We start from the raw sequence: 27,948 nt of genomic DNA, 5'->3' as shown, positions 1-27,948 counted from the left end.
ATATTTAAGTATCTAAAAGGTTACCCTAAATTTGAAACATTTAATTATGTTCACCAGCAAAAAAAACACAACTTTTGTAGGTTATAATAATAATGATGATGGCAAGTTGTTATGCATCTTGTACATTGTTAGTTAACCCAATTAAGCGAATCCATAAGAGTGAAAATTGAAGATTGCAATATGATGATGAAGATGGTGGAAATGGTAAGCGATGAAGATTAGGGCGCAAAAAAAGTTCAGTGTGAGCTTTGAAATTTAGGCCAACACACTAAAGATATCAACCAATTAAAGAAACTATCTTTATTCACAGATGAAAATGAACCAATTTAGACTCAATTGACTCGTCTTTTCTCGTCACTTTGATAATGGAATACAAAATTTAGTATCAAAATACATTCAATTTCAATACTAACATGAATGAATTTTTTTCCTCATCAAGGTTCTCCTTCTTGTTTGTCTTTACACTGAACATATTTACGACAATTCTTACTGTTTTCCCATGATGATGAATCTTAATTTATCTCTTATAATCTCTTTATCATGTTGATCATAATCTTGCTTGAAATACAACTTCAAGGCTCACTAGGTATACAGGTCAAATGATGAATCCATCTTATCATCAACAACAGCAACATCTTCATCTAATTTAACCTCAAACATTGAAAACTGTATTTTGCGATTTACTCAAGTTTTCCTCATCATCAGCATCTTTCTAGTTTGAGGACAACTGAGACAAAAAAAACATTTTCAAGTATACAAATGATGTGATTGTTATCGGCCTGAATTGGCATTATTAAGTCCTCAAGGTAAAACCTGTGAAAATGAAAAACATGAGATTTTAATTAGTCTGAATCATTCATTAATTATTTTCATGCAAAAATGTATGTTAAGCATTATGGTTTGAGAATCTATTGATTGATATTGTTTCCAGCAACTATTGGCAACTTTTCCCACTGTAACTAGGAAGCTATAATAATTGGTGAAAATAAGTTTAGACAAATGGAAAGGGTTACCACTGATGGAATGACAGTCAAAAAGTTGATTAGCTCAATCTTTTGTAGTTACTCTCGTAGACCTCTGAACAATAGTTGAAAGCTAAGAATCGCTTTGCACTGCATTTCTTTGGGATACATTCATCGATAAGTTGAGTGTATATCCATTGTAATCACCGAAAAGTATTAAATATCTTTACGTTCATTTTAAGGACTTAATGGACAAGATTAAAGGAAGCCAGAGTCTAGCAAATTCAACCTCAGCCATGTTAGGAGTAGTTTTTAAACTAATTAAATGGATTAAGAGAGTGCAGAGTCCTCGTTGAGTAAGTCCAATTCTTGGTCGGTTCAAACTTGCAAAACAATAAAAACTAACCAAAGTTTTTAACTTTTTCATACTTGAAAGTTCTTTTGTTTAAGTTATATGTTATATGTTATTGTACTTTTATACAGCTTTTGAAGAAAAATAAATCATGGGTCGACCAGTAAGATCAGGTCGTGATCGCAGCCGATCGGTTTTATCAACTCGTGCTGAATTCAATTCTGAGCAATGTACGGAAAGACATGAATGTGGATGTCGTCCCGCTGGAATGACCGACAAAACTCGCGATGATTTTTGTGAAAATCGTACTGCTACCGTCATCAAAGTAGAGCCAGGCAACGCTGATAATGGAAACCTTCCCCCAATGAAAAATGAATTAGTGCTTTCATCGGATCGCGACGCCAAATCTGAAAAGGACCCCAATCTTTATTATTGTACTTATTGTGGTGATCCATTTAGGGGTCAATGGAGGAAGAAAAATTGCATTCGCCATCAAAAAAATACATGTGCTTCTCCTGGGGCACCGAATCATAATTGCATCGAAGGTGTTTGTCCAAAATCGTGTCTTGGCAAGGGAGTTTTCAAGCCACATCCCGATCTTAGGGCTGGTCGTTCAATGCCGAGTAGAAAAAAGAAATGATTTTGAAAAAAAAAATATTTTTGTATTTCTCAATAAATTGATTAAATTATCAACTTCTTTGCTTCAAAAATTTTTTCGGAAAAATTAGATATCAGATGATTAATTAATAATAATAAGCTATATCAGTAAATCTGGACAGTAATAAGCTACAGCGGGTCTGATTATGTTATTACAGCGTACAGCATTGATTCATATGTATGAATCTCATAGACTTAATATGTAAAACTTTTCAAGTTTTTAAAATCAAGTGAAGAAACCTGTTTATTTATAAACCCAATCTATTGTATTATTATATTATGTTTAGTCCATAACAATGTATTGACCATGTAACACCTCAATAATTTTACGATCAGTTATTAAAGCAGCCTCTTGTTCACACTTAATATGAAGCTAAAATAGTTTCTTTTGTATTTCCTTCAACAGTCTCATGCTGAGTTATTTATTGTTTACTGCGGTAACATTTTCATCTAATTGCTGAATGTTATGTATAGGTGACAGTTTATTCAGGTAACTGTTGAAACTACGTTTATATCAACTTTATCCAATTCTGTGTAGCTAAAAATATACTTTATCCTGACCAGATTAACAGAGATTACTAGACAATCAATTGAAGTCCATTGCAGTATGCGGATGAGCTGTGTTTTTTCAGTTGGTATTGACACGAAAAATGGAAACCATTTTCGTGTTGATTGAGCTTTGCGCATTTTATTTGCTAATCCAGTGAACCAACTATGAAACAAAATATAGTTATTATTGAGCTGAACAATGACGCAAATTGATTCCATTAGAAGAAGCCTAAAGTAAATGTTTCATGTTGATATAACCCACGACTATTCACTAATTTCACTTTATCCTGATCATCCGTAAGCTCACTACTCTCAATGTTAATGTTATTCAACAAGATGACAATCAGATTAAACCTTCAACCTTTCATTTAATTTCAATTTCTTGTGTTCAATTTTTTTCAAAATTAAATCAACTTCGCCTACACCAAAGGCATAAATTGGTCGATACAATTGTAAATCTGATGCTTAGTTCACCTTTAATTATCATGTAATTTAAAGTCAGCAAAAGTCTCTTCATGTAATTTGAAACTCAAATTGAAATGTTGGATTAAGCATAAAAAAACGCTTTCCATTGAGTTTCGTATTTGCTGCAATTCAATCTTGTTGAAATGCTCAAGTTAATCTCAACATCTTCAACTCGCCACATCCAACAACCATTAGGCTGATGGTTTCTCAGAATGAATCAAAGGCTCAGATTACATTTGAAATGAACAAATGAAAATCACTTTTAACTTGTTTGTACAAAATGTTAACATTTGAGCCAAAAAAGATTGTCATTCAATCAAATATATACTTTATGGGAAAAGAGTGAAACATGAAAAGCCAATGATCAACAATGGAACTGAATAAATGTTGATAATTATGATGAGCAAGATAAACATGAGTTAAACAAGTCAATGAATGTTCACTCAAAAGGATTGGAACAATTGGATTGATGAAAATGTCACAGAATATCGCATTTTCAAGTCAACCTTCCTTTTTGTAGTCTTTTGTGGATACACACAAAACATGGTTAATATCATCATCACAATCATCATTATGAACAACAGCAGAAGGAAGATGGAATAAATAATGATGATTCTGAACAAACATGATATCATCAACCTCATCTTGATCCAAGTTAAATCCTTGAACTGATCTTTGACGTCAATAATTTTTTTTGCATGTTTCAACTTTTTTGATTAGCTTGAATTGTTTGTTTATTTGATTGATTGATTCTCCATTTAACCCTATCGAGACAAGATGAAAGATGAGAGAAGCAAGAAATTAATTAAAAACAAATCAAGTGAAACCGTTTACTTTTAATATTATTTGACGGAACAAAAATTTCATCAAATTTTAACATTTCTATGTAATTTTCAGCTTTCAGCAAAAAGATGAGACTTTTCACTCCAAAACTGTTGCTAAAGAAACTGGAAACTGAGAAATCAAATGCGATGGCAAATATTTCAATCCATTTATTTACATTTCAACTTACATAGTTGAAACAACTGATTACATATTGAAAGTCATGAGCCAGGATTTCATGAAAATATAATAGTGAATAACATCTTGATTTTGGACAAGCTATATTTCATCAAACCATGAAGATTCCGGACTAAATGTCCTAAAGTTATCATTAAAAAAGTTGGACTTATGAAGGGAACAAATGAGTTTGGTGTAATTTTCAATGCATTGCTTATGGTTTAATAAGCTTGATTTTAGGATTTATTTTAATTGATTGTTTCTTCAGCTTTTTCATTACGATTGTTGTTATTGGGTTATTATGGTTACAATTGGAAAATATAACATCTCACATTATCCTCATTGTTACGTCTTTTCAATTGATTACTTTAACCTTAATTATTGTTAGTATCTTTAGTTAGTTAGTTGCTTTCATTTGAATAACAAACATCAGATTATTTTGTCATTTCAATATTTCAATAAAACTCGTTTATTCCGGTGAACTATTTCGATATTAACCAACTGGTTATGGGCTCAGTCTCGCAAGGGGAAATGGTTTTAGGCTCAACGAGTTTAATTGACAAGTTCAATGGAATTGACTTTCCAACTTGGAAATTTAAAATGATGAATTATCTGAAGAGAGAAGGCCTTTGGGACGTTATTGTTGGAACTACTGATCCTAATGTGAATGATCGGAGGTCGGCTATATTTAAACGTCAAGACGAAAAGGCTCTTGGTTTGTTGTGTTGTTGTGTTGCATCAAAATACATTATTTTGATCAAAAATGCTTCAACCGCCAAGGAGGTTTGGTCTATTCTCGAGACAACATTTGAACGAAAAGATTTGTCTAAGAAATTAATGTTGAAACAAAAGTTGGCAAATTTGAAAGTCAAAAATGGTCAATCTGTAATCGATTTCATTACAGAATTGGAAAATATCTGGTCCGAGCTAACTCATTGTGGGGATATTATAAGTGACCAGGATAAGGTTATTGAAATTTTGAGCAAATTACCTCAACAATATAAGCATTTTGTTTCTTCGATTAGAGTTATTTTGGATAATATTAAATATAATGATTTACTGGCTAGACTTTTGCAAGAGACAGAAATAGCTAAGGGTCAAGGCCAAAATACTGATGAGACTGCTTTGGTTATTAAACATAAACCTAAATTGCAAAACATTAAAAACATCAAATGTTATTACTGTAATGAGAAAGGTCATTTTAAACGAGACTGCCTCAAATTCAAGGAAACATTTAGTAAGACAAATGTCAAACAATTGAATAACAATGATGAATCAAAGTGGAAGAAGCATAAAGATCATAAAGAAAGAGCATTGACGGTTGTTAATGATGATCAAGATGGTAACATATGGATCATAGATTCAGGAGCAACTAATCATATGTGTGCTCATCGTTCTTGGTTTATTGATTACATTGAAACCAATGGTAAACAAGTAATCCAAGGTGACGGAACAAATATTGATGTTATTGGTATCGGTACTATTGAAATTGAATCAAGTTTTGGGGTGAATTTCAAGCTTAAAAATGTATTTCATGTCCCTAAATTACATCTCAATTTGATCTCATTGGGTCAAGCTGAAGATTCAGGTGCTGAGGTTGTATTCAAAAGTGGCAAATGTAAGATTTACCTCAACAATGAACTGATCGTAATAGGTGAACGAAAAGGAAGATTATACAAATTGGAATGTATTGCTAAAGTCAATCATGGAGGCTTATTTTCTTTACAAGATAACAGTAAATCTGACGATATCAATCTATGGCATTTAAGATATGGACATCTTAATTATGAAACATTGAATAACATGGTTGTTCATAATATCATTGATGGTGTAACTATTAAAGGGGAAAAAACAAACATTTGCAAAGGTTGTTTAAAGGGTAAAATGACTAAAATGAGCACAACTAGTAGAACTAATGTATCTACTAATGATGTATTGGATCTTGTCCATTCCGATGTTTGTGGTCCAATGAGAACTAAATCATTTACTGGTTTACGCTATTTTGTTACATTTATCGATGACTGGTCAAATTGGGTCAAAGTTGTTCCAATAAAAGAAAGAAGCGAAATTTTCGAACAGTACAAAATATTTGAAGCTGAAGTTTCCAATTTACATGGTAAAGCTATCAAAATATTCAGAACTGATAATGGTTGTGAGTATTGTACAAATGAATTCGAATCGCATTTACAGTTAAAGGGTACAAAACATGAAACATCAATTGCTTACCATCATGAACAAAACGGAGTCGCTGAGAGAATGAATCGAACTCTAAGAGAAATGGCTTGTTCAATGCTTCATCAAGCTGAATTACCATTGAAATATTGGGCAGAAGCTATCATTACTGCTGGTTACATCAGGAATAGATGTTCAGCCAAGTCAATTCATAACTTAACACCTTTTGAGCGTTGGAAAGGAAGAAAACCAATAGTTAAACACTTGAGAGTATTTGGTTGTAAAGCTTTTGTATTTGTTCCTGATGAAAAGCGATCCAAATTAGAGGCTAAATCAATCGAAGCTATATTTACTGGTTACGGTTCAAACAAAAAAGGTTATCGATTGATTAGCATTGCAGATAACAGAGTTATTTATGGTAAAAATGTTAAATTTGATGAGAAGTCATTATTATTGAAACAAAATGATTCAACATCATGTGACTTTGATATTATTGATGAAGATGTTGAAGCAAATGATTTTGAACAAGATGAACAACAAATCAACGCAAAATTTGATAATCGCTTATTGTTGACAATGAACAATGAACCTGAGACTTATGAGGAAGCAATTAAGTCAAATGATGGAGACAATTGGATGAAGGCGATACAAGAAGAATATCAATCTTTGATTAATGCTAATACTTGGGTATTAGTTAAGCGACCAGAAAATCATAATGTAATCAAGAATAGATGGGTATTCAAAATCAAAGACAATTTCAATGAAAAACAATACAAAGCAAGACTTGTGGCTAAAGGTTTTACTCAGAGAAAGGGAATAGATTATTCAGAAACTTTTGCTCCGGTAGCAAAATTCACAACTTTGAGGTGTTTGATATCTTTGAGTGTAAAATTTGGTTATTTCATTAGTCAAATGGACGTTAAAACAGCTTACCTTAATGGTGTATTAGAGGAAGATATTTATATGGAGCTACCAGAGGGTTTCAACGAAGATACCAATTTAGTTTGCAAATTGAAAAAAGTCTTTATGGTTTGAAACAATCAGGAAGAGCTTGGAACTTATTGTTCAATGAATTCATGATGAAAATTGGATTTAAAAGAGTTGAATCAGACAACTGTTTATACTATCAAGGTGATGATAACAAAAGAGTCTATTTACTGATTTATGTTGATGACTTATTAATATTTGGTAAATCTATTGAACAAATCGCATTTATTAAGGAACAATTATGTTCACGATTTCTGATGAAAGATCTTGGTAATGTTAAGTCCTTTTTAGGAATTGAGTTTATGTTTGATGAGGAGACTGAAATTATTAAGTTAAATCAGTCAAAATACATAAAAGCAATATTGAAAAGGTATAATATGGAAAAGTGCAATCCAATTGCTACTCCTTTTGATCTATCATCAAAGCTATCAAAACATTCTGATGGTAATGAATTACTTGAAAATGTTCCTTATTCAAGTGCAGTTGGAGCATTGATCTATTTGTCAACATGCACTAGGCCGGATATTTCATTTGCAGTTGGTGTAGTTGGACAATTTATGGTTAATCCAAATAAGACTCATTGGTCAGCTGTAAAACGTATTTATCGTTACTTGAAAGGAACAGTTGATTTGTCTTTAACATTCAAAAACAGTAAACATGATGTATTAGTAGGTTATACTGACGCTGATTTTGCTTCATCTACTATTGATCGTAAAAGTATTAGTGGTTCTGCTATTTTTTGTTTCGGTAATCTTATTTCATGGACAAGCAAGAAACAAACTACAGTTTCTTTATCCACTGCTGAAGCTGAATATGTAGCCTTAACAAGCTGTATAAAAGACATAATTTGGTTGCGTTCACTTTTTACAGAAATTGGCTTGATTGAGTCGAGAGCAGTAACAGTCTATGAGGACAATCAATGTGCGATTGCATTGAGCAAAAATCCAGTTTGTCAATCAAAAACTAAACATATTGATATCAAGTATCACTTTATCAGAGAGAAGATTCAGCAGAAAATCGTTGATGTTCAGTATATTTCAACTCAGGACATGATTGCAGATATACTTACAAAGCCTTTACCAAAGGAAACATTTGAGAAGTTTAGGTCAAGATTGACGATAATGTGATCTGAGAGGAAGAATTGGAAAATATAACATCTCACATTATCCTCATTGTTACGTCTTTTCAATTGACTACTTTAACCTTAATTATTGTTAGTATCTTTAGTTAGTTAGTTGCTTTCATTTGAATAACAAACATCAGATTATTTTGTCATTTCAATATTTCAATAAAACTCGTTTATTCCGGTGAACTATTTCGATATTAACCAACTGTTACAATGTGATCATTTTGTTGTTTTTCAATTTCGTCTTCAAGGCGAATGGATTTGTTTGTTTGTTTACATCTAAAAGAGCATTTTAAACATTGCTAATCTAGTTAATCAGCAATTAAATATTGAGTTTGTAACACTTGTGAGTCTGTTTGTACAAGATGCAGACTATGGGCTGTTTGACATGCTAAGAGGAGACACTCATTAGGTTGACATTATCTTGATGGTAACGTGGCTTTGAAGTGAAAAGTGTTGCTCATTAACTCATTGGTTGAGTTTTAAAGCTCACAAATTGTTTTATCATCAGTTTTCATCTTGATTATTATTTGGTTTACCTTCAACTCAATGTTTATCTTAATTAAATACACACAATTTTTACACACATTTATTAATTGTTATAAGTTGGGTTGCCAAAAAAGCAAATTTTGAACAACAAGGAAAACAACATCTCTTCGTATTCGTATGTTTTTGGGCTGGTATAAGGAACAAAACACTAATTATCATTCTGGGAGTTTAGTTTTTTATTATTATCAGAAGACTTATTTCGTTCGTGTTGATTGACGAACTTGTAACTGTCTTAACTTGATGCCGTTCAATGTTTCTGTTAAACATTGAAACTGTCATCTGAATTATGATTGTACAAGGTTTACTTGTGACAATTTTGTTGAAATCAAAAAAGTTTCAACTGAATAGCAATTGGAAACAAGAGAAAACAAATTCAGTGTAAATTTTATCCTAATAATATTTTTAACACGCTGTAAATGCTCGTGTATTGAACCGGCCCTAAATTTAGCGCGGTAATCGCGGTTACTATGGGCCATAAAGACATGTGGGCCAGAGAGGTGCCGGGTGTTTATTTAATTCAGCTTTGCAGGGAAACATTAGCTTGATCTTCGTAATCTTCGTGAACCGATATTCGTAAATAAATGAACAGCTTTGTTGAGAACTCATGAATAAATATGTGAGCAAAATCTGTACATTTTGAGCTAAATTTATTTGTATTCTGGAAATCACAAAATCCGTTGAAATCCAACGACGTAGACAAACTTTTATTTCATCTTTTACGATTTGATTTCTTTTTATTGTTAACTACTACCCATTCACTTGAATCCTCCGTGTTTTTTGAGCTCACAATATCAGCTGATTCTCCATCAGTTGAATTATTTGTTGAGTTTGATGTTTGACTGCTTGTCTCTTTGTTAGTATCTTCTGTTGAAAGGGCTATTTTTTCTAAACAGGCATCAATCTCCTTTGTCTCTTTAGCTATGGCTTCTCTCTTTACTTCGGCCACTTTGCGACGCTCATCCATGATGGATTTCAGTCTATCTGATTGGCCGGCTGACCAAAGAGAATGATATTCCAGTAGTTTACTAATAAAAGTGTCCAATGATTTATCCATGGGAACAAAATCAAATTCATTGTCAACTATTGTTTCGATGTAATCATGGATTTCATATCGCAACTGGTCCATTGGTGTAATACGAAAATAATCAAACAAAACACCTCCCATCCATGTTAACTTCTCATCGGCATCGTGACCACCAGCTCCATAGACTTCTATCACATGTTTTAACTCTGTCCATTCTCCAATGGATTGATCGATCGCTGAATGAAATAGATTAGAGTCACTTTTACTATGAGACATTGTTATTAAATTATTAAACAATTTATCTTAAATAAAAAAAGTAAATAACAATAAAATCATTGGAAAACAAAAAATTTTCAAAATAGTATTTGTTTTAGGTTCACATATGTTTTGATGATGCAACCCAGCTGAGGGGTCATTCAATGATAAACTTCAAATTTTCTGAATGTCAAACTCAGTAATTATTTTATTTAATCCAATTGCCGGTATAACTATACAAATAATTTATAATTTTTCCATGAGCTAGCATAAGGTGATAAATTAAGTATTCATATAATTATTGGAAATTCAAACATTGCTTGTGTTGCATAGGAGATGATCCCTGTTATTCTCAAATTGAAACCACGAGGTTGCTGTGATGTTATTTATTAAATTATTTTTCTTTTAATTCAAAGTATTTATATCTTGATTAACCAAAGATAATTCCGGATTCAATTGATTCAACTGGGAGATAGTCTTTGTACACATTCATGTCATTTGAATCAGTGGATGAGCGTACTCAAGGATTGATTGAGGATGATTATTACACTTTACTCAACCTCGATCGCAATGTAAGTCAACTCTAATTTTTCATCTTTATCTGTCATTTGGACAATTGTATCAAAATAATTTTTGCTCGAAACTGACCTTTCTTCTCCCAAATCAATTTATTTTAATCCATTCTTTCTCTTTCTTTATGATCTGGTCTTTTCCCCGAATCTTTAATGCTGTTGGTTATCCCATATGATCAAATCGTTTGGCCACTCTTGTTAATTCCTTGACACTTGGACTACTTAAGGCAACCCCTGAAGAAATCAGAGACGCGTATAAAAAAGCTAGCAGAATATATCACCCGGATAAACACACTGACCCAGTCCTAAAGAAACAAGCAGAAATTTTATTCACTAAAACTAAAAAAGCGTATGAAGGTAAATTGAAAGAAATGTCATGTTTTTATCACTGTTAAAATGATTTCAGTCACTCAACTTTGGTCTGTCTAAATGTCTCATTATTTTTTATGCTATCTTTTCTAGTTCTGATTGACCCACATAAAAGAGCTATCTATGATGCACTTGGTGTTAAAGGATTAGAAACTGAAGGCTGGGAACTCGTCCAAAGAACTAAAACACCCTATGAAATTCGTGAAGAATTTGAAAGATTAGAAAGAGAGCGACAAGAGCGTCGATTACAACAAAGAGCCAATCCAAGAGGAAATATTACAATCGGAATAAATGCCACAGACTTATTTGAAAGCTATGATGATGAATATGAGGAAGATGATTACATTGAGGAAGGAGGCTTTTCTTTTCCAAATTTGGAAATCAGTTCAATGGAGATTGATCAATCTTTAGATGCACCTTTAACTACTAAAGATACCCTTTCTCTTACTGGAAATTTACAAAATAAAAATGGAATTGGTGGTGGAGCATTTGCTACATCACTTCGTCATGTATCCTCGCCAACATCTTGGAGTGAATATCAATTTACTGCTGGTCATGGGCCTCTGTTTGGAATTAAATGGTTTAGATATTTAACTAAGCGCTCATTTTGCACCATTACTGGATTATGTCACTATAAATCCGGTGAATTAACGCCAGGAATCGAAGTTGGTTAGTTTTATTCAATACATTATCACCCTTGCTGTTCAATATCAAATTTTGGTCTTGAAAATATTATTAATCCAAAATTTATTTCGTTTCTTTTCGATCAGTTTTGTATCGTCATCTTGATAAGAATCTCGAAGGATTCGTGACTTGGAAATTTGGGTTAGAAAGCTGTGTCAATACCACTGTTGTTTGGAAAAACTCTAAACATGCCGTAATCAGTCGAATCCAAGTGAGTCCAATCAGATTAAGCTAGGCCTGTCGCACTTTTCTAACATACTGATTCTTTTGTTTCATGCTACTGTTTCAGTTTGGAATTCCTAATACATTTATTTCGATGAGCTATACCCGCAATTTACCTTTCAACGATACGAAAATCAAATGTGGAATCAAGTAAGTATTGAAGATAAAAGTTTTTGAATAGATTAACTTAATAAAGTTTCTGTATTATTTTTCTACAGAGGAGGATTTTTCGGTGCTATCGTTGAATATGGTTGGGAAACAAGAATATCTCAACATTCAATAGCCGGTACTACAATGTCCATTGGAACAACCTCTGGTGTTTCTTGTAAACTAAGGTAAAGGATCATCCATATCCCTCACAAGGCAACCTCGCTAACTGTTAATCGGTGAATTACATGAAACATAACGCATCGTAGAGCGTTATTGGTAATGAAAAAGAGTCTCTGAGAGAGAGATTTTCTGCGCAACTTCCATTGTCGTTACAATGAACTATCAAAGTTCGAGAACTGTATTATCATTTATACAGTTATGAGTCCATTAGAATTACTAGACCGAGTGAATTCAATGAATCCAAATCATGTTTGTGATAGTTCACAAAGTTCGCCGATTGACAGTTCGCGAGGCTCCTTATCAAACAACATTGAAAATTTTCATTTTAGTTAATTTATTTCTATTATTTTCATTTCAGACTGAAGCGAGCAAATCAAACTTATACTTTTTCCATTCTCCTTTCGGAAATTATTATACCGTCACCTATTTTCTATGGAACTCTTGTACCCATAGCTGCCTATTTTTGTGCCAAGTCTATTGTGATAGATCCTTACAATGAAGCTGAAAAGGAAAAAGAACTGAGAAAAGCGAAACAAGAAAATGCTGTTGAACTGATTGTGCGGAAAAGGGAAGCCGAAGCAGCAATTGCGCTCATGTCCGAAACGTATTATAGAAATGTTAATTCTGAAAAGGCTAAATCGGGATTAATTATAGAGAAAGCAATTTACGGTTCCATCAAAACTATCTCAATCATTCTTGAGAATCCTTCTGAGGAATCGTCACCAAGTCAATTAGATGGTATTCACGATGTAACGATACCTACACAGTGTCTCGTTCAAAACAGTAATTTAATACTACATAGTGCGTCTAAGGTTAGTTTCACGGTTCTCTATCCATCAATGACAAAGAGATTTTGTTTGAACAGATTGTCTTTTAAACGACTCAATTTTGATTATACCGCCAACTCCTGTGCGACAATGCAAAAATTATCGATAATCTGCATTCAATCAAAATCTCTTACTTTTGTATTGTTTTAGATCGATATGATCTAAGATTAAGAAGAGTACCTCCTCTACATTATAATTTTTTACCACATGTCATCATTAACTGTTATTCGCTCCTCTAAAATATTTTCTCTGTATTTTATTCACAGTCTAATCTTCCTGGATTTTACGATCCATGTTTTGGCGAAGATAAAGGATTATTAATTAGATATAAATTTAAAAATGATGATCATCTAATCGTAATAAATGATGATGAAAAACTAAAAATTCCATCTCAAAGTAAGTACATTTTTCTGTGGACATATTACACGTGTGTTTGTCTATATTTTATATTTGATAACTTAATTGTTAATCCGTAACTCTAATTTCAGATCATAATGTTAGAAGCAATTTTTAATGCCTGTTGTGTTCAATATTCTTGGATTGGTATAACCCGTGCCACTCAACCAAGCTTCTTATTTCTGTGAATGTCTCCTTTTTGGAGGACAAAACAACGAAAAACCTTCTTCGTTCGTTCAATTTTTAACATCAAACTATGGTAAATATCTATTAAATAGAACAGCTCAAGTACAAATCTGCAAAGATATCAATTTCTCTTTTTTCAATCTTTGTGTTAAGATGCGAGTTAGATGTGAATTGTAGACAAACGATACTAAATACAATGCAAATTTTTAGTGAACTCATTTAGAAGGAAACTAAGACCAATTTTTGTATGATTGTACATTGAAACGACTATTAAAAATTGTAGCAAAACATTAAAAATGCTAAGCTGAAGTTTCAAGTTTGAACTTTTCACTTAGCAACTTCACAGTTTATGAAATTTTTTGTCTGATTTAGTCTTTGGAATCTATCCGTCATCTTTTATGATATTTACGGAAATTTTGTTTATTTTTTTCTGACCATTCGATTACTAAAAATTAGCTTAGATATTTCAATAGTCATAATATAATAGTTATTGAATGAAGAAACCAAGAATTAGAGTGAAGTTAATAGACTTTTATCAGTCTATTTTTGCAGGGAGGTGAATTTTCGCTTGTTGGAAATAGATTTTTAATATCTTATTTATAATTCTTTATTATTTTATGGGTATTTTATTTTTAGGCGTTCATATTTGACATATAAACGTATTTTTTGATTAAATATTAAGACACCAAGGTACACTTTTAAGCAAACAAAAACATCTTTTGCACTATTTTCCTTTCATTCCACTTTACTCATATTCAAACTGGTTGATAGTTCACGCAATATGATAAAATCAATGTAATTTGATGAACAAAAGTGCAAGAGAAAAACCATTTAGAGCATCATCGTGACATTACAATTTCTTTTTTATAAATCAACCATAAATTATAACTTATTAAAATTTTTCATTGAGTTGGCAGCTTTTCGAGTGGATAAATTGAAGTCGATAATAATCATAATTTACGCTTTTTCGTTCCAAATTATGTCAACAATTCAACAAACATCTTTTACGGGCATAAAGAATATACATTGGAAAAGGATTATTTAGATAACGTCCAATATGACCAGACCATATTGACAATTAGTCCTTCAATCATCCTCTTCCTCTTCTTCTTCTTCTTCTTCCTCTTCTTCCTCTTCCTCCTCTTCATCGGGTTCCTCGTGAGTTTGAGGTGGCTCGTATCTTGGATTTGATTTAGGCGGTGAAGGTTCTGGAGCAGAGTAGGGTTTGAATGTATCCTAGAGATGAAAAAGTAAATTTGCCCAATTAGTATGAACTATTGTGTCATGGATTTCAAATAATGAACAGAAAGAAGAATTGAAACTCACCATAACATCAAAATCATCAGTATCATCGTAGGTTCTTGTTCCGGGCTCATAAGTTTCCTTGTTTTTGGGATTAGTTGGGTCCCATCTCATCAATTTAGGTGATCCTCGTTCTTTATAATCTTTGATTCTTTCTTCCCAAGATTTTTCAAGTTGTTGTTTATATAATTCTTCCCATCCCTAGTAAAACAATCAATGTACACGATGAAATTAAGACTCAAATAATGAAAAATTAAACAAATAAAAGCATGTACTTACACCATCGAAAAGAGCTTTTTTATCTTCAAAAGTGTACCGATCAACTCGTCTTTCATATTTGCTGGCAACATTAATCTTTGGAGGATATTTACCAGTAAATGCTCTGTAAAATTGAAAAAAAAATAATTATAACGATGAGGATAAATTTAAGTACATTGTAGATGGTTTGTAGCTATTAGAATGTAGATACTTACTCAGGATCCAAACCTTTCTTCAGAGCCTTATTCCTATTGATTTGGCGTTGACGCTCATTCAATTCTTTCAACTAAAGATTAATATAAATAGTTAAAACAAATCATTAGCATGGTTAACTCAAGTTACCAATCAGCTGACCAGCTACTTACATCATAATCTTGTCTCTTTCGTCGCTCTTCAAGATCATATTTGTCACTCTCTAGTTGAATTATTTGTTCCCAAAGTTCAGCTGCTTTCTTTCGAAGCTCATCTTCATCCATATTATCAATCTTGAGTGGTTTAACTCTCAATCCGAGAGCAATTATCTTCTCTTCAGCCAATTGCTCCTTAGTTTTGTTTAACTCAGCTCGAGCAAAAGCTACATTTGAAAACTGTTGATCAAAGATGAAAAACAAACAAACAAATTGAAAAGGTTAATAAAAACAATGTATCATTCAGAATTGACTTACCTTGTCTTGATCTCGCCCTTGAGCTGTTGAACCTTCCTTCTTGCTGATGACATAATTTGGTTTAACCGCTTCCTTCTGCTTTTGCATAGCTTGAGCCATTGCCTGTCTTTTGCGTTCAGCTTCCTCCAATCGCTTACGCTTAGCCTCAGCTTCACGATTCTTCTTCTCTTCCTGAAAATCATTATTCAATCAAAATAAAATATCAGACACATATCACAATTTTAAATCACTTAGAAGAACAACGAGAATTAATATCACAATTCAACAATTTCATTTATATTTGTACTAAAGAAATAAAATGTAAACGTTTATCTTTAATTTTCCAATGTAACAAAATTATTTAACTTTAATTTATGCTTGCCTGCCATCTATCGCTATTAAGAGAATAACATTGCTTCAACAGGTGTTTTCATCGACTATTAATCACTTCGAAGTTTATCATGATTTAAATTTAGATTTACAGTGATTGTATGAATGATTCCGGCGTTATTTTTACCGTAAATTTTAGTTTTTGCTACTGTTTTTATTTTTACTGACGATCAATTTTGATATTCCTATTTGGATTTTCAGTTATCTGTTTTGTCATGATAACTAGCAACTTGTAAGATACAAAAATACTTACAATCTCTCGTTGTTTCTGTTCATCTTGTTTCCTCTTCATTTCGAACATCATTTTTTCCTGCTCAGCACGTTGTTCCTTTCTTCGTGCCTGACGCTCTTTCAACTTTCTCAGATCCTCTTCTTCCTTAGCCCGTGTTTTCTTCATTTGTTCAATGTATTCAGCCCACATGGCCTCTTCTTCTTCTTTCTTTTTTCGCAGTTTCTCCTGGATTTAGATTAGTGAAAAAGTTGAAATTATGGTGAAATCAGGAAAACAGAAAAGCCAGATGGAGAGAAAATAGATTGAAAGAAAAGAAGGCAAGGTTGATCAGTATTGATGAACTAATGGTTTAGTTAAAAATTGGCCAACATCCAAATTCTGTTCAAACCTAATCGTCAACAAAATCTGTGCTTATCAGCAAAGATTTTTAACAAGTTGTTAAACACACAATTGATTTCAACGGTAGGCTAAACAGTTTTTGGATTACATTTAATTGGCTGTGCAGTTTATTCTAATAAATCCAACTCACCTCCATGGCCATCTCAGCTTCAGTCATCTTGATTGATATAATTAAACTACCAAATGGAGAAAAAAGAAATAGTTTGTGAGTTTCATTTCAAATGGTGAAAATATTTCAACAAAGCTAGGTAAGAATAGACTGATGATGCTCAAATAATATTTCAATCAACACTTCATAATTAATCCATGGCAGACTTATCTCCATGAAAATTACAATTGCTGGATGCTGATACAGTTGTAATCAACATTACCAATGACTGATGTAATTACCATCAACCAGGCAATTTAAGGATTTGGAAATGTTTGGAAACTATTTTAAAACCGCAATCTAAATGAGATAAATATTGATTACAAGGAAACAGCAATCAGAGAGCCTTTTCTGTTTCTGTGTCCATAACTCAGACTGAAATCCTAAATCAAATGACATGGATTGGCTGAATTCAAATTAGACAGTTAAATTTTATCCAGAGCTGGATAAAAGTTCCTAAAGCAAGATTCCTGCAACAGATAGTTTTGAAAACTCTTTTTAGCCCAATGTAAGAGGGGAATCGGTACGAGTGGAGATATAAAATTCTCAAGGGAAGGAGAGCAGAGGATGAAGATGCTGGAAATGTATCCTAAATAGATTTCTCATCTCTTCTTTCATCATCCTTTCCTGGCTTATTAGGATTGCTTGAATGTTTAGGCTTTAGGCCAAAAAACCTCTAAAATAACGAAAAAAAAGAGGCACTCAAAGCTGAGGAAAAATAAGATATTTATAAATTGAAAAGGTGCTCATATTAAGGGTGTTTGGAATAATTTCTTGAAAAAAGGTGGAGAAAAGGAAATGATAATCTTGCATTTATACAAATTATATCAATCTAAATTGATAAACTTTCATCTTATCTAAATTGGTGGACAGATTTATGGACACTCTAGATCGACTAAATCTTAGGCTAACTATTTAACTGAAATCTGATCATTTTAGGGGAAAATGGTTCAACTTTTTTGTAAACAAAATTTCAGCAAAATTACAAATTGGCTGAGCAATTGAAGCTTTTGAATGTTGACTGAATTATGTTGGAAATGATGACTTTCTTGAAAAGTCAAGTAAAATCTGGAGGAAATTATTGTATCACAATATCACCTTAAAAAATCCAGTTTGTACCATGGATTAACCATGTTATAAGAAATGATTAACCAAATTGATTAGAAATAACTGGTGTTTGTTATTGTCTTATATTGTTAAAGTATTGTGTCAATGGAATTTTGTCGATCAATTGCTAAATATTACCTGATTCATGATCGGATAATCTTAGTTTATGATTGACTTATGATTTTATGAAAAAATGTTTTCACTTACCTTTAGTTATTGATTAATCTTGGATGTAAACGTTAATATTGAAATGTAGTTTATCTTTGGATGTTTTGGTTCTCGTTTTCAGACGAATAATTTGAATACTATTTTTTGTTCCTTTTTGTTCACTCGTAAATAAAGGATTATAAGGATGAGATGAAACGAAAAAATGAAAAATATGAAAATGAAGGAGAAATATAATTAACTTGATAGACGTTAGTCCCAAGTATTGTGTTCAACTAAATTAACACACATTGAATGAATCTAACTTTCTTCTTCTTCTTCACTCTCCCTCTCTGTTTTCATCTTAATCGTCATCATCTTCTTGAACTATATTTAGTTGAGTTACAAACTCAGGCTCTTATTCAATCCAAGATTGTGAAGCCTTTTTTTTCTTGGCTTTTCAGCAACATCATTTCCCTGCTCAAAGAGGAGGAAATTGAGACCAATTTTTGTATGATTGTTTTGCAGGCAAATTTCACCAACTTGATTCAGATTGTCTTAATTTCCTAGATAATATTGTAATGAGCGAATTAAACTGGCCATGAAGTTACTTTTAGTTAGCATTTTGTATTGGTTTTTGTTTATTATTGACAGCTTGAGCCATTGAGGTTACTATCAAAGCAACAGTTTGGACAATTATTATTGAAGTTCAGCAACATGGAATCTTCATAGATGTATTTGACATTGTTATCTGTTAGAAATTGTTTCCTTGATTTTATTGGAATCACCGAACGATTCAATTCCAAAATATTTGATAAGGTTTTTGATGCTTCTTTAGCTGTTTGAGTTTTCCTGATTTCCTATTTGATTAGCTCATTTGAGTTGATTTTAGGCGATCAAATTATTCATTGATTGTCTATCAATTGTCATTATAAAAATATTGCTTTGGTTTGCTTCAATGCTATTGACAAATGGAAATAATTTCCTATTTACTTTGTTTATTTCAACATTCAGCATTTCCAATAGATGTTGGAATTCCAACTACATTAAAAATCGCTCCTGGCCCATCATCTGTGATATGCAATTTGATAAATTTACTTTGTTAAGGCATAATCGTACAAATTTGTATTTTTCTTTAAACAATTCGTATCAGATTCAGTCCATGTTATCATCATTACAAATACATAACCATTTACAAGTGAAAATAATGGACAGAAAGCAAAATAGGAAGCAAAGTGTGGGGTGGAAGCGATAGAGAGAAAGGGAAAGAGAGTAAAAAGTTATACAATCAATTGACTTTTGCAGATTAACCTTACAAATTATTAGTTAAAATTAAAATTAAATTAACATTGTACATTGTAAAATTGACAATAAAAGTAGGCGATAGATAAGAAATTTATTAAATTACTTGTAGATAATTTTTCTCTCCTTCTTTTTTTTAATTGTATGTATCAAATTCGACTTTGTCGTCATACTTGAGTGAGAGATATATATATAAAGAAAGGTAGAGGAAGGTAGTAGTGAGAAGGTTGGGGGAGGAAAATATTCATTTGATTGGTGAAAGTGAGAAGTGAAAAAGAAAAGTAACTGATCTTGTTTTGCAAATGATGTTACAATTTCCTTATTAACAAGGCAGATCTATGAGCATCATTCTGCAAAGAAAACATGATTATGTTTCACAAATAGTCGCCTATTTTGGACGTCGATTTTGGCTCAAATATTATATCTGGTATGCAATATGTGCTAAAATAAATACTATTAATTTAACCGAAGAATAGATTAGGTATAGCGAGATAGAGAGAGAGAGAGAAAGGGGGATAGAAAGTGAAAGATATTGAGAAAATAATGAGAAGGCGTGAAAATTGATTTGTTAGAGTGGGAGAGAGAGATTGAAAGAGTTCGAGAGGAGGCAGAAATGAAAAAGATAGATGAAAGGATGAGGCACTATATTGGAAGTAAAACATCAAGAATGTAAAGGGTAAAAGGAGGAAGTAAGAGGGAGGTTGGGGGAGAGGAAAAGTAGAAAGTGGGAGAAGACAGGGACAAGTGAAATCGAATAACAATCAAATTGACGATTCATCTCATGGCCTAGATGCATGCATAGCTTACTGACGAATCTGCTTCACTTAAATAACGACCTAGAAAAGAGATGAAAATACAATTAGTCAAAGTTTAGAGCTTGGTTGATGAATCAGGCTTACCTGTCGAGATTTGTTTCTTCATTAATGATATTCTGTATCCAATGCAATTCAATAAAAACTCTACGCCAGAGAAGGTTGTTGAATTTCCATTAAATTGAACACTGACAGATCCTGGGGTTGAAGGACCATCTGTTACATCAAATTTAGCCTTTAAAGATCCCAGCCCTTTTCCTTCCGAGTCTATCGAGATATCATCGAACTTCCAGGAAATTTCTTTTTTCTCTTCATTCCTGTTTATATGAGAAAGAGTTTACAATAGAAATAGCATTAATTAGCTTTGCGGTGATAATCATTCTTTTTCTTTAGTGCAAAATCATTGTCAATAATAATCATTGATTGATTAAGTTGAAGGTTAGTTTGAAAAGTGATGAGAGGCGTGAAATTGTAAAATGATTAAGTAAAAAATATACCATGAAGCATTGGGCGTAGTTTTATGTGATTTGACCCCACCATCAACATTAACGCTAAAAGTAACATTCTTTAAAGGTTGGATTGAAGATAATGCACAGGCATTATATTTGTAGTCCACTTTCAATCCAGTGGTTGATGGTTCACATTTCCAATGAGAGACAACTTGAAGAGGGCAAAAAGTAGCCCCCCTAGCTTTTAATTGATATTTCAATATTTCTGCGTTAAAATATCGACTATTGGGTGATTGTTCACTTAGTTTCCTCAAATGATTAGTTAATCCAACCATATTCATATCGAAAGAATATGTATCTGTTTTGATACCGTTCTCGATGTTTTTATTTCTAAGAGAGGAAGAGAGGGGGAAAGAGAGAAGAAAAAGAATTATCGTTAAAAGGATTTAAAAAATTAAGAAAAGTAGGCCGAAAGAGGAAATAAAGAGATGATGGTGATAATAATGATTCAACCATCCATGGTAAAGTAAATAATACTTACTGCATCACAATATCTTTGTTCGGGATCAATCGCTCGAATCTAGAGCTATTCGTAAGTTTAAATGATAATAAGGCTGGACAAGTATTGTTAGCGAAAACCTGTAAACAGTTTAAAGAAGAGTAGAATAAAGAAGGGGAAATTAATTGAAAGAACGCGAAGAAAAAGTAGAAGAATGAGAAAAAAATAATTTTTTCAACATAAAATGTGAGCATGAGAAAGAGGAAAAGAAAGAGATGGAAATGAAAAGAGGAGAGAAAAAGATCTGTTACTTTACTTGAATAATGCCGGAAGGAAAAGCAATCTTGAGACTTCCAATAATCTGGATTTTGCACTTTGATTCATCAGAACCCTTAAAACGAGCTGAGATGCACTCTTGAATCGCTACAGCAATGGGAATCACATTTGTCAATCCAAGTGTCAATGGCGAAGGTCCTCTGGATGAGTTTACTGACACCGGAGTCATCCTTAAATCACTTGAAAGGCTACCATAACTCTTACACCGAGTTATATTGTTTGGATGAGATATAGAGGGTGACATCAAACTTCGCTTAGTAGGAGGACGTGGAATGGACATAGGTGGAGGTGTATCCATGATAGAATTACTTGATATACTTTTGGATAAACTCGACGAACCATTGTACATTCTTACCCCCTGTTGTAATGATGGCGATATTGAAAGACCTTTAACAGTTTTCTGAAGCTCGGCAACACTTGGTCCACCATTTGTCAAATTGGCCGGTTTAATTTCGAATTTAAATCTTTTCTCTTGCTTTTCATCTTCAGAGTCATCATCTGAACTTGAATAAAAATGATCATCTTCATCTTTACGGCTGGGGACATCATTTCTTATAATATAACCTTCTTCATCCACTCTGACACCATCAGGACCAATAAAAGTGCTTCCATTACTCACATCATTGGAACCATTAACAACACCGCCTCCACCACCATTATTACCACTACTGTTGAGAATTGATTTGATTTTTGTATTAATCTGTTTACATTTTGAGTTACCAAAAAAGCTCATCCTAGGGTCAAACCAGACTCAGATGAACACAAATTATATAAATTGATTTAAATTTCACCAATAACTTGAAGGAGGAAAAGAGATGAGGTTTAGAATTAAATGAAGTAAAAATTGTTGTTTCCTCAATATTATTGTATCAACAATTGTATATCGATACTTTAAAATAATTTTTATCGATACAAATTAAACCAGTATCGATACTGAAAGATTCTGCGTCAAAAAAGGTTTGTTTAATTTTTGTTTTAATTAAAATCATTTATTCAATCAACAACTTATAACATTTAATATAATAACAAAATTAAAATCAAACTTGCAGTCGTATCTTACCATTTTCATTTCAGCTGTCATCTATTTTGACAGCTCTTGATTCTCACAAGTATCGAAACTCGGCATCGATATTGAGTATTCTGTTCCATTTTCGTTTGCTAATAATTTCCACTTTAATCAAGAAAAATACTCAATTGAATATAAAAATGAATGTAATCAGCTAAAACAAGCGTTAATAAAGCCAATTAAATTCCAAACTCACACGATAATCAAATTTATTGAATAGTTATTAAACTGGAAACAACCAGCTTCAGGTAACCGCAAAACATATTTTGGTTACTAATAATATTATTGATTCGGGTTGGAATTTTAAGATTAAAGTTGAATTGTTAAATTTAAATTGCGACCAAATTGTGTAACTCTCTTAAATATCCAGTATTAAAGAGACTTGTAGCTTTTTTAATTGGTACAATTGTGGTTATTTGAAAATGATCGTAAAATGTCCGATTTTCAGTTTTTGGTAGAGATTACTTTATTCGTCAGTAGATGGAGATAACCGAATTGAATTTTTCAAGACTTGAATTCAAGTTGCAACAGTTAACAGTTTTTACAAATAGAAAATTTATGGTTTAAAATTCGTTGTTCAAATGATAATCTGTTTGGTTATCAGACTTTTATCATCTTTTGATAATTTGCCCAGTTACGCTTGGAACCTTTCGACATCAAAATTTGGTCACTCTGTGTGGTTGTTATAAAAAATCTACAGCTGAGTTGATTTTCTTTCAACTGACTTATTGACTCGAGAGGTTTCCTTTGGTATACATTGTGGATTTGTTTTGAATTATTTCACCAAGATTGTTTATTGTTGATGTTTCTATTATTTTCTTTGAAAGTTGGCAATTGATTCTAGAAGTAAGTAAGCCTTTATTAATTTACTTACCATTGCTCTAGGCCATTTTAAAGCCAACGCCCAGGCAATTCTTGCATTGTGAATCATTTCATTTTAATTTCTTGCTAGACTTTAGCTTAATTTGAAACTTAGTGCTTCAATCATTTTGACCTCTTGTTAATTTGAATCAGGTATTAGATGAACTGAATATAGGGCTTGAAAATCAACGATTGGTTTTGATTTTCTTGGTAATTATGACAATCTCCAATTGAAACTAAAAAAGTATTTTTTCTAATGCTGACACCATGATTCCTTCTTAATTTACAGATCAACTTAATTCAAGATGACCGAGGAAATAACGGAAAAAGTAACCAGAGAATATCCTGCCGAATATGATGAATACATGAAGGTTTTGGAGGATAAAAAAGATAAAGATAACCCAGTGAATAATGTTTCTGAAGCAAGTAAAAGTTGTCCGACTAACAATGTTGAGAAAAATAAGATGAGTGAAATGCTCAAGAAGGCTATCAAATCAGCAACTCAATACAATTTAGAATTAAATCAAGCACGGAAAGAGGAAAGGAGAGTTTCTCTGGATCTGCAAACTGATACTGTTCATTATCCCATTGGATTGGGCAAAGATAATAAGATGTTAAAGAAAAATGTAGCTGCTGGTAAATGTCTAAAAGTTGGTAAATATCCAGTTGCTACCATCCACGGACAACACCAAGATTGGTATATCAAATATTCAGCGGAAGAATTGAAATACTTTCCAATTAATACTGTTCTGTATGGACCGATTGCATCTGATGCTAAAAAATTAATCAAACCTAAAGATGGTCAAGAAGGAGAAAAATCGTCTGGAAGTGACTCTGATAGTGACTCTGATAGTGATAGTAGTTCTAGCTGTTCGCAAGAAGACAATAATCTAGAAAGATCTAACCGGGAAAATGGTCACAATGGTAATGATCCAAATAATGAAGATGGTAATAGCTGTGATAGCTGTTCGTCATCACAATCATCTTCTAGTGAGGAAGATGTGAAAACAAAAACACCTTCAACATCAAATGATAACTCCAACTCAATTAGAGGTAGTTTCCAAACTGTTTGTAAAATTTGTAAAGGTAGTGTTCAAGGTAACAGATCAAATGTTCCCGAGGAATTTGTTCATTGTTCTGATTGTGCAAATAGTGTTCATCCATCATGCCTTCAATTGACAACTGATATGGTTGACGTAATCAAGTCATATGCCTGGCAATGTACTGATTGTAAGACTTGTGTTCATTGTAATAAGCCCCATAATGAAGACAAATTGATGTTTTGCGATATGTGTGATCGAGGTTATCATACATTTTGTGTTGGATTACGTGTTATACCAACCGGTAAATGGGTTTGTAAATTGTGTGCCCAATGTGCTCAATGTGGTGCTATTAAACCCGGAGATGGACCTAAAACTAATTGGCATCATGAAACTATTAAGATAAAAAGTCCAGATGGAGAAACTTTGAGAAGGCATCAACTTTTATGCTCGAATTGTTACAAACAACGTAAAATGCGATAAATTTCGCCTGTATCATTCACGTTAATCACAAAAATCATCAAAAAACATCCGAATGTAATATTTCGATTCAACTCTGGCTTTCCATGTATAGTTTCATTATCATTACACCTATCAATTTACTTATACATGATCTGGCAGTTGTCTAAGGAAATTTTCTCAACGAAAGTCGTTTGTAATTAGCGTAGTAAAAATTCTGAACAGATTCCGAATTAGGAGTATATTTTAAGAGTTCACTTCTGCATAAATTAGTTTTGAGAAATATCAGACATGATTAAATAACAAAAGAATCTTAAATTTACGCAACAACATGAATTTTAATCTTTTTTTACAGTCGACATCAAGTCATTACACATATTAAGTGTGATATACATTAACAATCAATAAAAATTGATGGAAAAATTTCTTTGTTTTACTTCGCGCGCAAAGCATTTTCTTATTAAAATATTCCCTTTCAGAATATCAATTCAAAACGAACTTTGCTTGACAAAAATATTGCTCATCTCGAAATTGACAAGTCGAATCTTATTTCTACTCAATCCTGGAGTAGATTTGGCTTTTTAATTTTTCAGTCAATGCCAAAATGTTTATCGAAATCTGCTTGAGTAATCTTTCCTTTTTTTAATTTCTTAACCATTCTTGCATCTTCAGCGAGTTCATCAAATTCAACCTCGTTGAGGAAACGTTTTTTCTTTTTTCCTTTTAGCTTACACAATTTTATTTCAGCTTTCATCTTAGCTCTTTGTTCAGTAACCTTGATTTGATTTTTTCTGGTTACTTTATCCGTTGAACCTTGATTACCTTTACTCCTGAGCTTTTCGAGAGCTTTTTTATGACTATTGGCGATTTCCTTATCACCTGGTTCAGCTAGAAGTTTAGTTGGACATTCAGCTAATTTTTTTCTTAGCTCGGGCATAATAGGAACTTTCAATAGACCAAAACTGTTGGCTAAATCAATCCAATCCATGGATTGAAATAAAATTGAAGACATCATGTTCTTAGTTGAATAGTTTCTAATGAAAGACACAAATGCTTTCATTGAATTTTCATAAAACTCAGCATTATCACGGCAATGTTGCCTTAACCAACTAGAAATCTCATCAGCTAGCGGAAGGAGCTTCTTCTTGGGTACTTTCATTTGAGTGAAATCGATTCCTTTTTCCTGGCATAATTTGATGTAATCATCCTCATGTTGCAAGCACAATATCATCGAGTTTCCTTGAATACCGATTTGGTGACCACTACGACCAGATCTATGGATATAATCTTGAATTGTATTAGGCAAATCTACATTGATCACCCAGTCAATCTCAGGAATGTCGATACCTCGACTCATGATATCAGTACATATCAATATGGATCCGTTTTCGGAAGATTTGAATTTGTTGAAAATTTTTTGACGACGGGATTTTAATTTCCGATGTAATTTGAAAATCGTCAGTTCAGATGGCAAAAACTTTATGAGTGCTTCCGCAAAATAATCAACTTGAGCACATGTCGAGAAAAACAGGATGTATTTGAAGGTTGGATTTTTTTTAACGAAATGAACTAGAAATGGTAATTTATGAGTATTACTTTCAAGAATTACGTAGTTGTTTGATAAATAAGGAGATATTTGAAGTCCGGTTGATTTGAGAAGCGATTTTGTTCCTGAAGATAAACTATTCTCAATTTCGGAGTCACCAAGTTGAATAGCCTTTTTCTCCTTTATCTCAATTCTGATAGGATTTCTTAAGCCCAATTTCACCAATCTACTAAGAAGTTTAGTTTGTGTTGCACTAAAAAGTCCAGTTCGTCTTTGTTTCGGTAAATAACTTAGAATTTCATTGACCTCTTTGTCAAAACCCATATCCAAAAGAACGTCAGTTTCGTCTATAACAAGCACTTGTAAATGTTTACGAAGCTTAATTCCTATTTGAGGATATTTTTCCAGAAGATCTACCATGCGTCCAGGAGTAACAACAAATATGTTTCCACCATTTTGAAGATAATTTTCGCCATCGATAATAGGATTGTTACCACCAATGAAAAGTTGTGCATTCAAAAATTCAGAGAAACTTGAGTCGCTTAAAAATTCCTCCAGTACATCAAATGTTTGGGTAGATAATTCTCTTGTCGGACTTATAATGAGACCACAAATTGCATGCTTATTAAATGGTTCCTTTTCGTATTGTTTGATAAGAATATCAAGAACTGACACAATAAAAGCCAAACTTTTACCAGATCCAGTAACAGCTTCACAACAGACATCTTTAAATCCAGTGAACAATGGAATAACCGCTTTCTGAACTGGAGTCATTTGTTTGAATTTAAATTTGTTCCGGATAACATTTAATATCCTTTCGTCTACAGATAAAGTGTCCCAATCAAAATTGTCCATCTAAGAAAGAAAGCAGATATACAATAATTTTCTCTTGTTAATGTCTGTCCAGAACTAACTAAATCTTTACCACTCAAAAAAAGTAGAAAGTGCAAACAAGAAAGCTTAACAAAACTAAGCAAACTTACCTTGATATGAAATATAACTACCAAAAACGGTCTTGATGGTGACAAGATAAAAGTTCACAATAAATGGCAAACAAATAGTAATAAATTACAATTCTTTGACAAAAGAAAGTTAACAAATTATTTTAAATTACAAGAGTGTAAAAAAATAAAAATCACATGTTTCTCATTCCAACATTTACACAGTAAACATTGGAAAGCGAAGCCCGCCATTTTCGAATCAATTTAAAAAGATGAACATTTCTATCTAATTTCTTTTATAGAAACCTGATTTGTCTCGATAAAATTATA

The 27,948-nt window shown here is 32.4% G+C and overlaps 6 protein-coding genes across 8 annotated transcripts; 2 read left to right on the top strand and 4 right to left on the bottom strand.

Moving 5' to 3' along the window:
- Positions 1–9,448: 9,448 nt before the first annotated feature.
- Positions 9,449–10,391, bottom strand: LOC107369400 (pre-rRNA-processing protein TSR2 homolog). Its single transcript, XM_015937350.2, has one exon. It carries the CDS (start codon positions 10,116–10,118, stop codon positions 9,528–9,530), a length of 591 nt encoding a protein of 196 aa, XP_015792836.2. The 5' UTR covers positions 10,119–10,391; the 3' UTR covers positions 9,449–9,527.
- Positions 10,392–10,454: 63 nt separating this feature from the next.
- On the top strand, positions 10,455–17,107 carry LOC107369472 (dnaJ homolog subfamily C member 11). 3 transcript variants are annotated; one of them, XR_016199889.1, is made up of 10 exons: positions 10,455–10,669; positions 10,897–11,026; positions 11,132–11,707; positions 11,809–11,933; positions 12,012–12,094; positions 12,163–12,279; positions 12,633–13,086; positions 13,368–13,497; positions 13,590–13,756; positions 16,729–17,107. XR_016199889.1 is itself a non-coding variant. In XM_015937430.3 (9 exons), the coding sequence occupies exons 1-9, from the start codon at positions 10,589–10,591 to the stop codon at positions 13,613–13,615; spliced, it is 1,722 nt and encodes a 573-aa protein (XP_015792916.1). In that variant the 5' UTR covers positions 10,455–10,588; the 3' UTR covers positions 13,616–14,038. The 3 variants fall into 3 exon arrangements, 1 of the variants encoding a protein (XP_015792916.1); XR_016199888.1 differs by lacking the exon at positions 16,729–17,107 and adding an exon at positions 13,837–14,038; XM_015937430.3 differs by lacking the exon at positions 16,729–17,107 and having other exon boundaries at positions 13,590–14,038.
- Positions 14,275–18,614, bottom strand: LOC107369475 (troponin T). Its single transcript, XM_015937432.3, has 9 exons — positions 18,371–18,614; positions 17,039–17,084; positions 16,531–16,734; positions 15,909–16,079; positions 15,609–15,830; positions 15,459–15,529; positions 15,265–15,367; positions 15,010–15,186; positions 14,275–14,919 (listed from the first exon to the last, which is right to left on the bottom strand). Exons 2-9 carry the CDS (start codon positions 17,063–17,065, stop codon positions 14,770–14,772), a joined length of 1,125 nt encoding a protein of 374 aa, XP_015792918.1. The 5' UTR covers positions 17,066–17,084; positions 18,371–18,614; the 3' UTR covers positions 14,275–14,769.
- Positions 18,615–19,379: 765 nt separating this feature from the next.
- On the bottom strand, positions 19,380–22,530 carry LOC107369473 (F-BAR domain only protein 2). The gene is made up of 5 exons (XM_015937431.3): positions 21,686–22,530; positions 21,412–21,509; positions 20,919–21,260; positions 20,509–20,738; positions 19,380–20,445 (listed from the first exon to the last, which is right to left on the bottom strand). Exons 1-5 carry the CDS (start codon positions 22,436–22,438, stop codon positions 20,396–20,398), a joined length of 1,473 nt encoding a protein of 490 aa, XP_015792917.2. The 5' UTR covers positions 22,439–22,530; the 3' UTR covers positions 19,380–20,395.
- A 757-nt stretch (positions 22,531–23,287) lies between these two features.
- LOC107369527 (PHD finger protein 10) lies at positions 23,288–25,554 on the top strand. Its single transcript, XM_015937488.3, has 2 exons — positions 23,288–23,617; positions 23,922–25,554. The coding sequence occupies exon 2, from the start codon at positions 23,938–23,940 to the stop codon at positions 25,153–25,155; it is 1,218 nt and encodes a 405-aa protein (XP_015792974.1). The 5' UTR covers positions 23,288–23,617; positions 23,922–23,937; the 3' UTR covers positions 25,156–25,554.
- LOC107369526 (ATP-dependent RNA helicase DDX55) lies at positions 25,450–27,792 on the bottom strand. Its single transcript, XM_015937487.3, has 2 exons — positions 27,661–27,792; positions 25,450–27,532 (listed from the first exon to the last, which is right to left on the bottom strand). The coding sequence occupies exon 2, from the start codon at positions 27,530–27,532 to the stop codon at positions 25,721–25,723; it is 1,812 nt and encodes a 603-aa protein (XP_015792973.1). The 5' UTR covers positions 27,661–27,792; the 3' UTR covers positions 25,450–25,720.
- Positions 27,793–27,948: the final 156 nt, after the last annotated feature.

This window comes from Tetranychus urticae, chromosome 3 (genome assembly GCF_039701765.1).
Source record: "Tetranychus urticae isolate SD_2017Ah chromosome 3, NJAU_TeUrti_SD_1.0, whole genome shotgun sequence".
NCBI lineage: Eukaryota > Metazoa > Arthropoda > Arachnida > Trombidiformes > Tetranychidae > Tetranychus > Tetranychus urticae.
Note: the sequence above shows the minus strand (reverse complement) of the source record. Positions and strands in the feature narration are given on the sequence as shown.

Bases quoted from the DNA above. Each gene is read 5' to 3' on its own strand.
- LOC107369526 (XM_015937487.3), bottom strand. From the start codon at position 27,532: ATGGACAATTTTGATTGGGACACTTTATCTGTAGACGAAAGGATATTA.
- LOC107369472 (XM_015937430.3), top strand. From the start codon at position 10,589: ATGTCATTTGAATCAGTGGATGAGCGTACTCAAGGATTGATTGAGGAT. The intron at 10,670-10,896 runs GTAAGTCAACTC...GGACTACTTAAG, and splicing joins TACTCAACCTCGATCGCAAT to GCAACCCCTGAAGAAATCAG. The intron at 11,934-12,011 runs GTGAGTCCAATC...CTACTGTTTCAG, and splicing joins CCGTAATCAGTCGAATCCAA to TTTGGAATTCCTAATACATT.
- LOC107369400 (XM_015937350.2), bottom strand. From the start codon at position 10,118: ATGTCTCATAGTAAAAGTGACTCTAATCTATTTCATTCAGCGATCGAT.
- LOC107369527 (XM_015937488.3), top strand. From the start codon at position 23,938: ATGACCGAGGAAATAACGGAAAAAGTAACCAGAGAATATCCTGCCGAA.
- LOC107369473 (XM_015937431.3), bottom strand. From the start codon at position 22,438: ATGAGCTTTTTTGGTAACTCAAAATGTAAACAGATTAATACAAAAATC. The intron at 21,510-21,685 runs GTAAAGTAACAG...AACTGTTTACAG, and splicing joins TTCCTTCCGGCATTATTCAA to GTTTTCGCTAACAATACTTG. The intron at 21,261-21,411 runs GTAAGTATTATT...TTCCTCTCTTAG, and splicing joins AACAAAGATATTGTGATGCA to AAATAAAAACATCGAGAACG.
- LOC107369475 (XM_015937432.3), bottom strand. From the start codon at position 17,065: ATGACTGAAGCTGAGATGGCCATGGAG. The intron at 15,831-15,908 runs GTAAGTCAATTC...TTTGATCAACAG, and splicing joins AAGGGCGAGATCAAGACAAG to TTTTCAAATGTAGCTTTTGC. The intron at 15,368-15,458 runs GTAAGTATCTAC...TCAATTTTACAG, and splicing joins AAGAAAGGTTTGGATCCTGA to AGCATTTACTGGTAAATATC.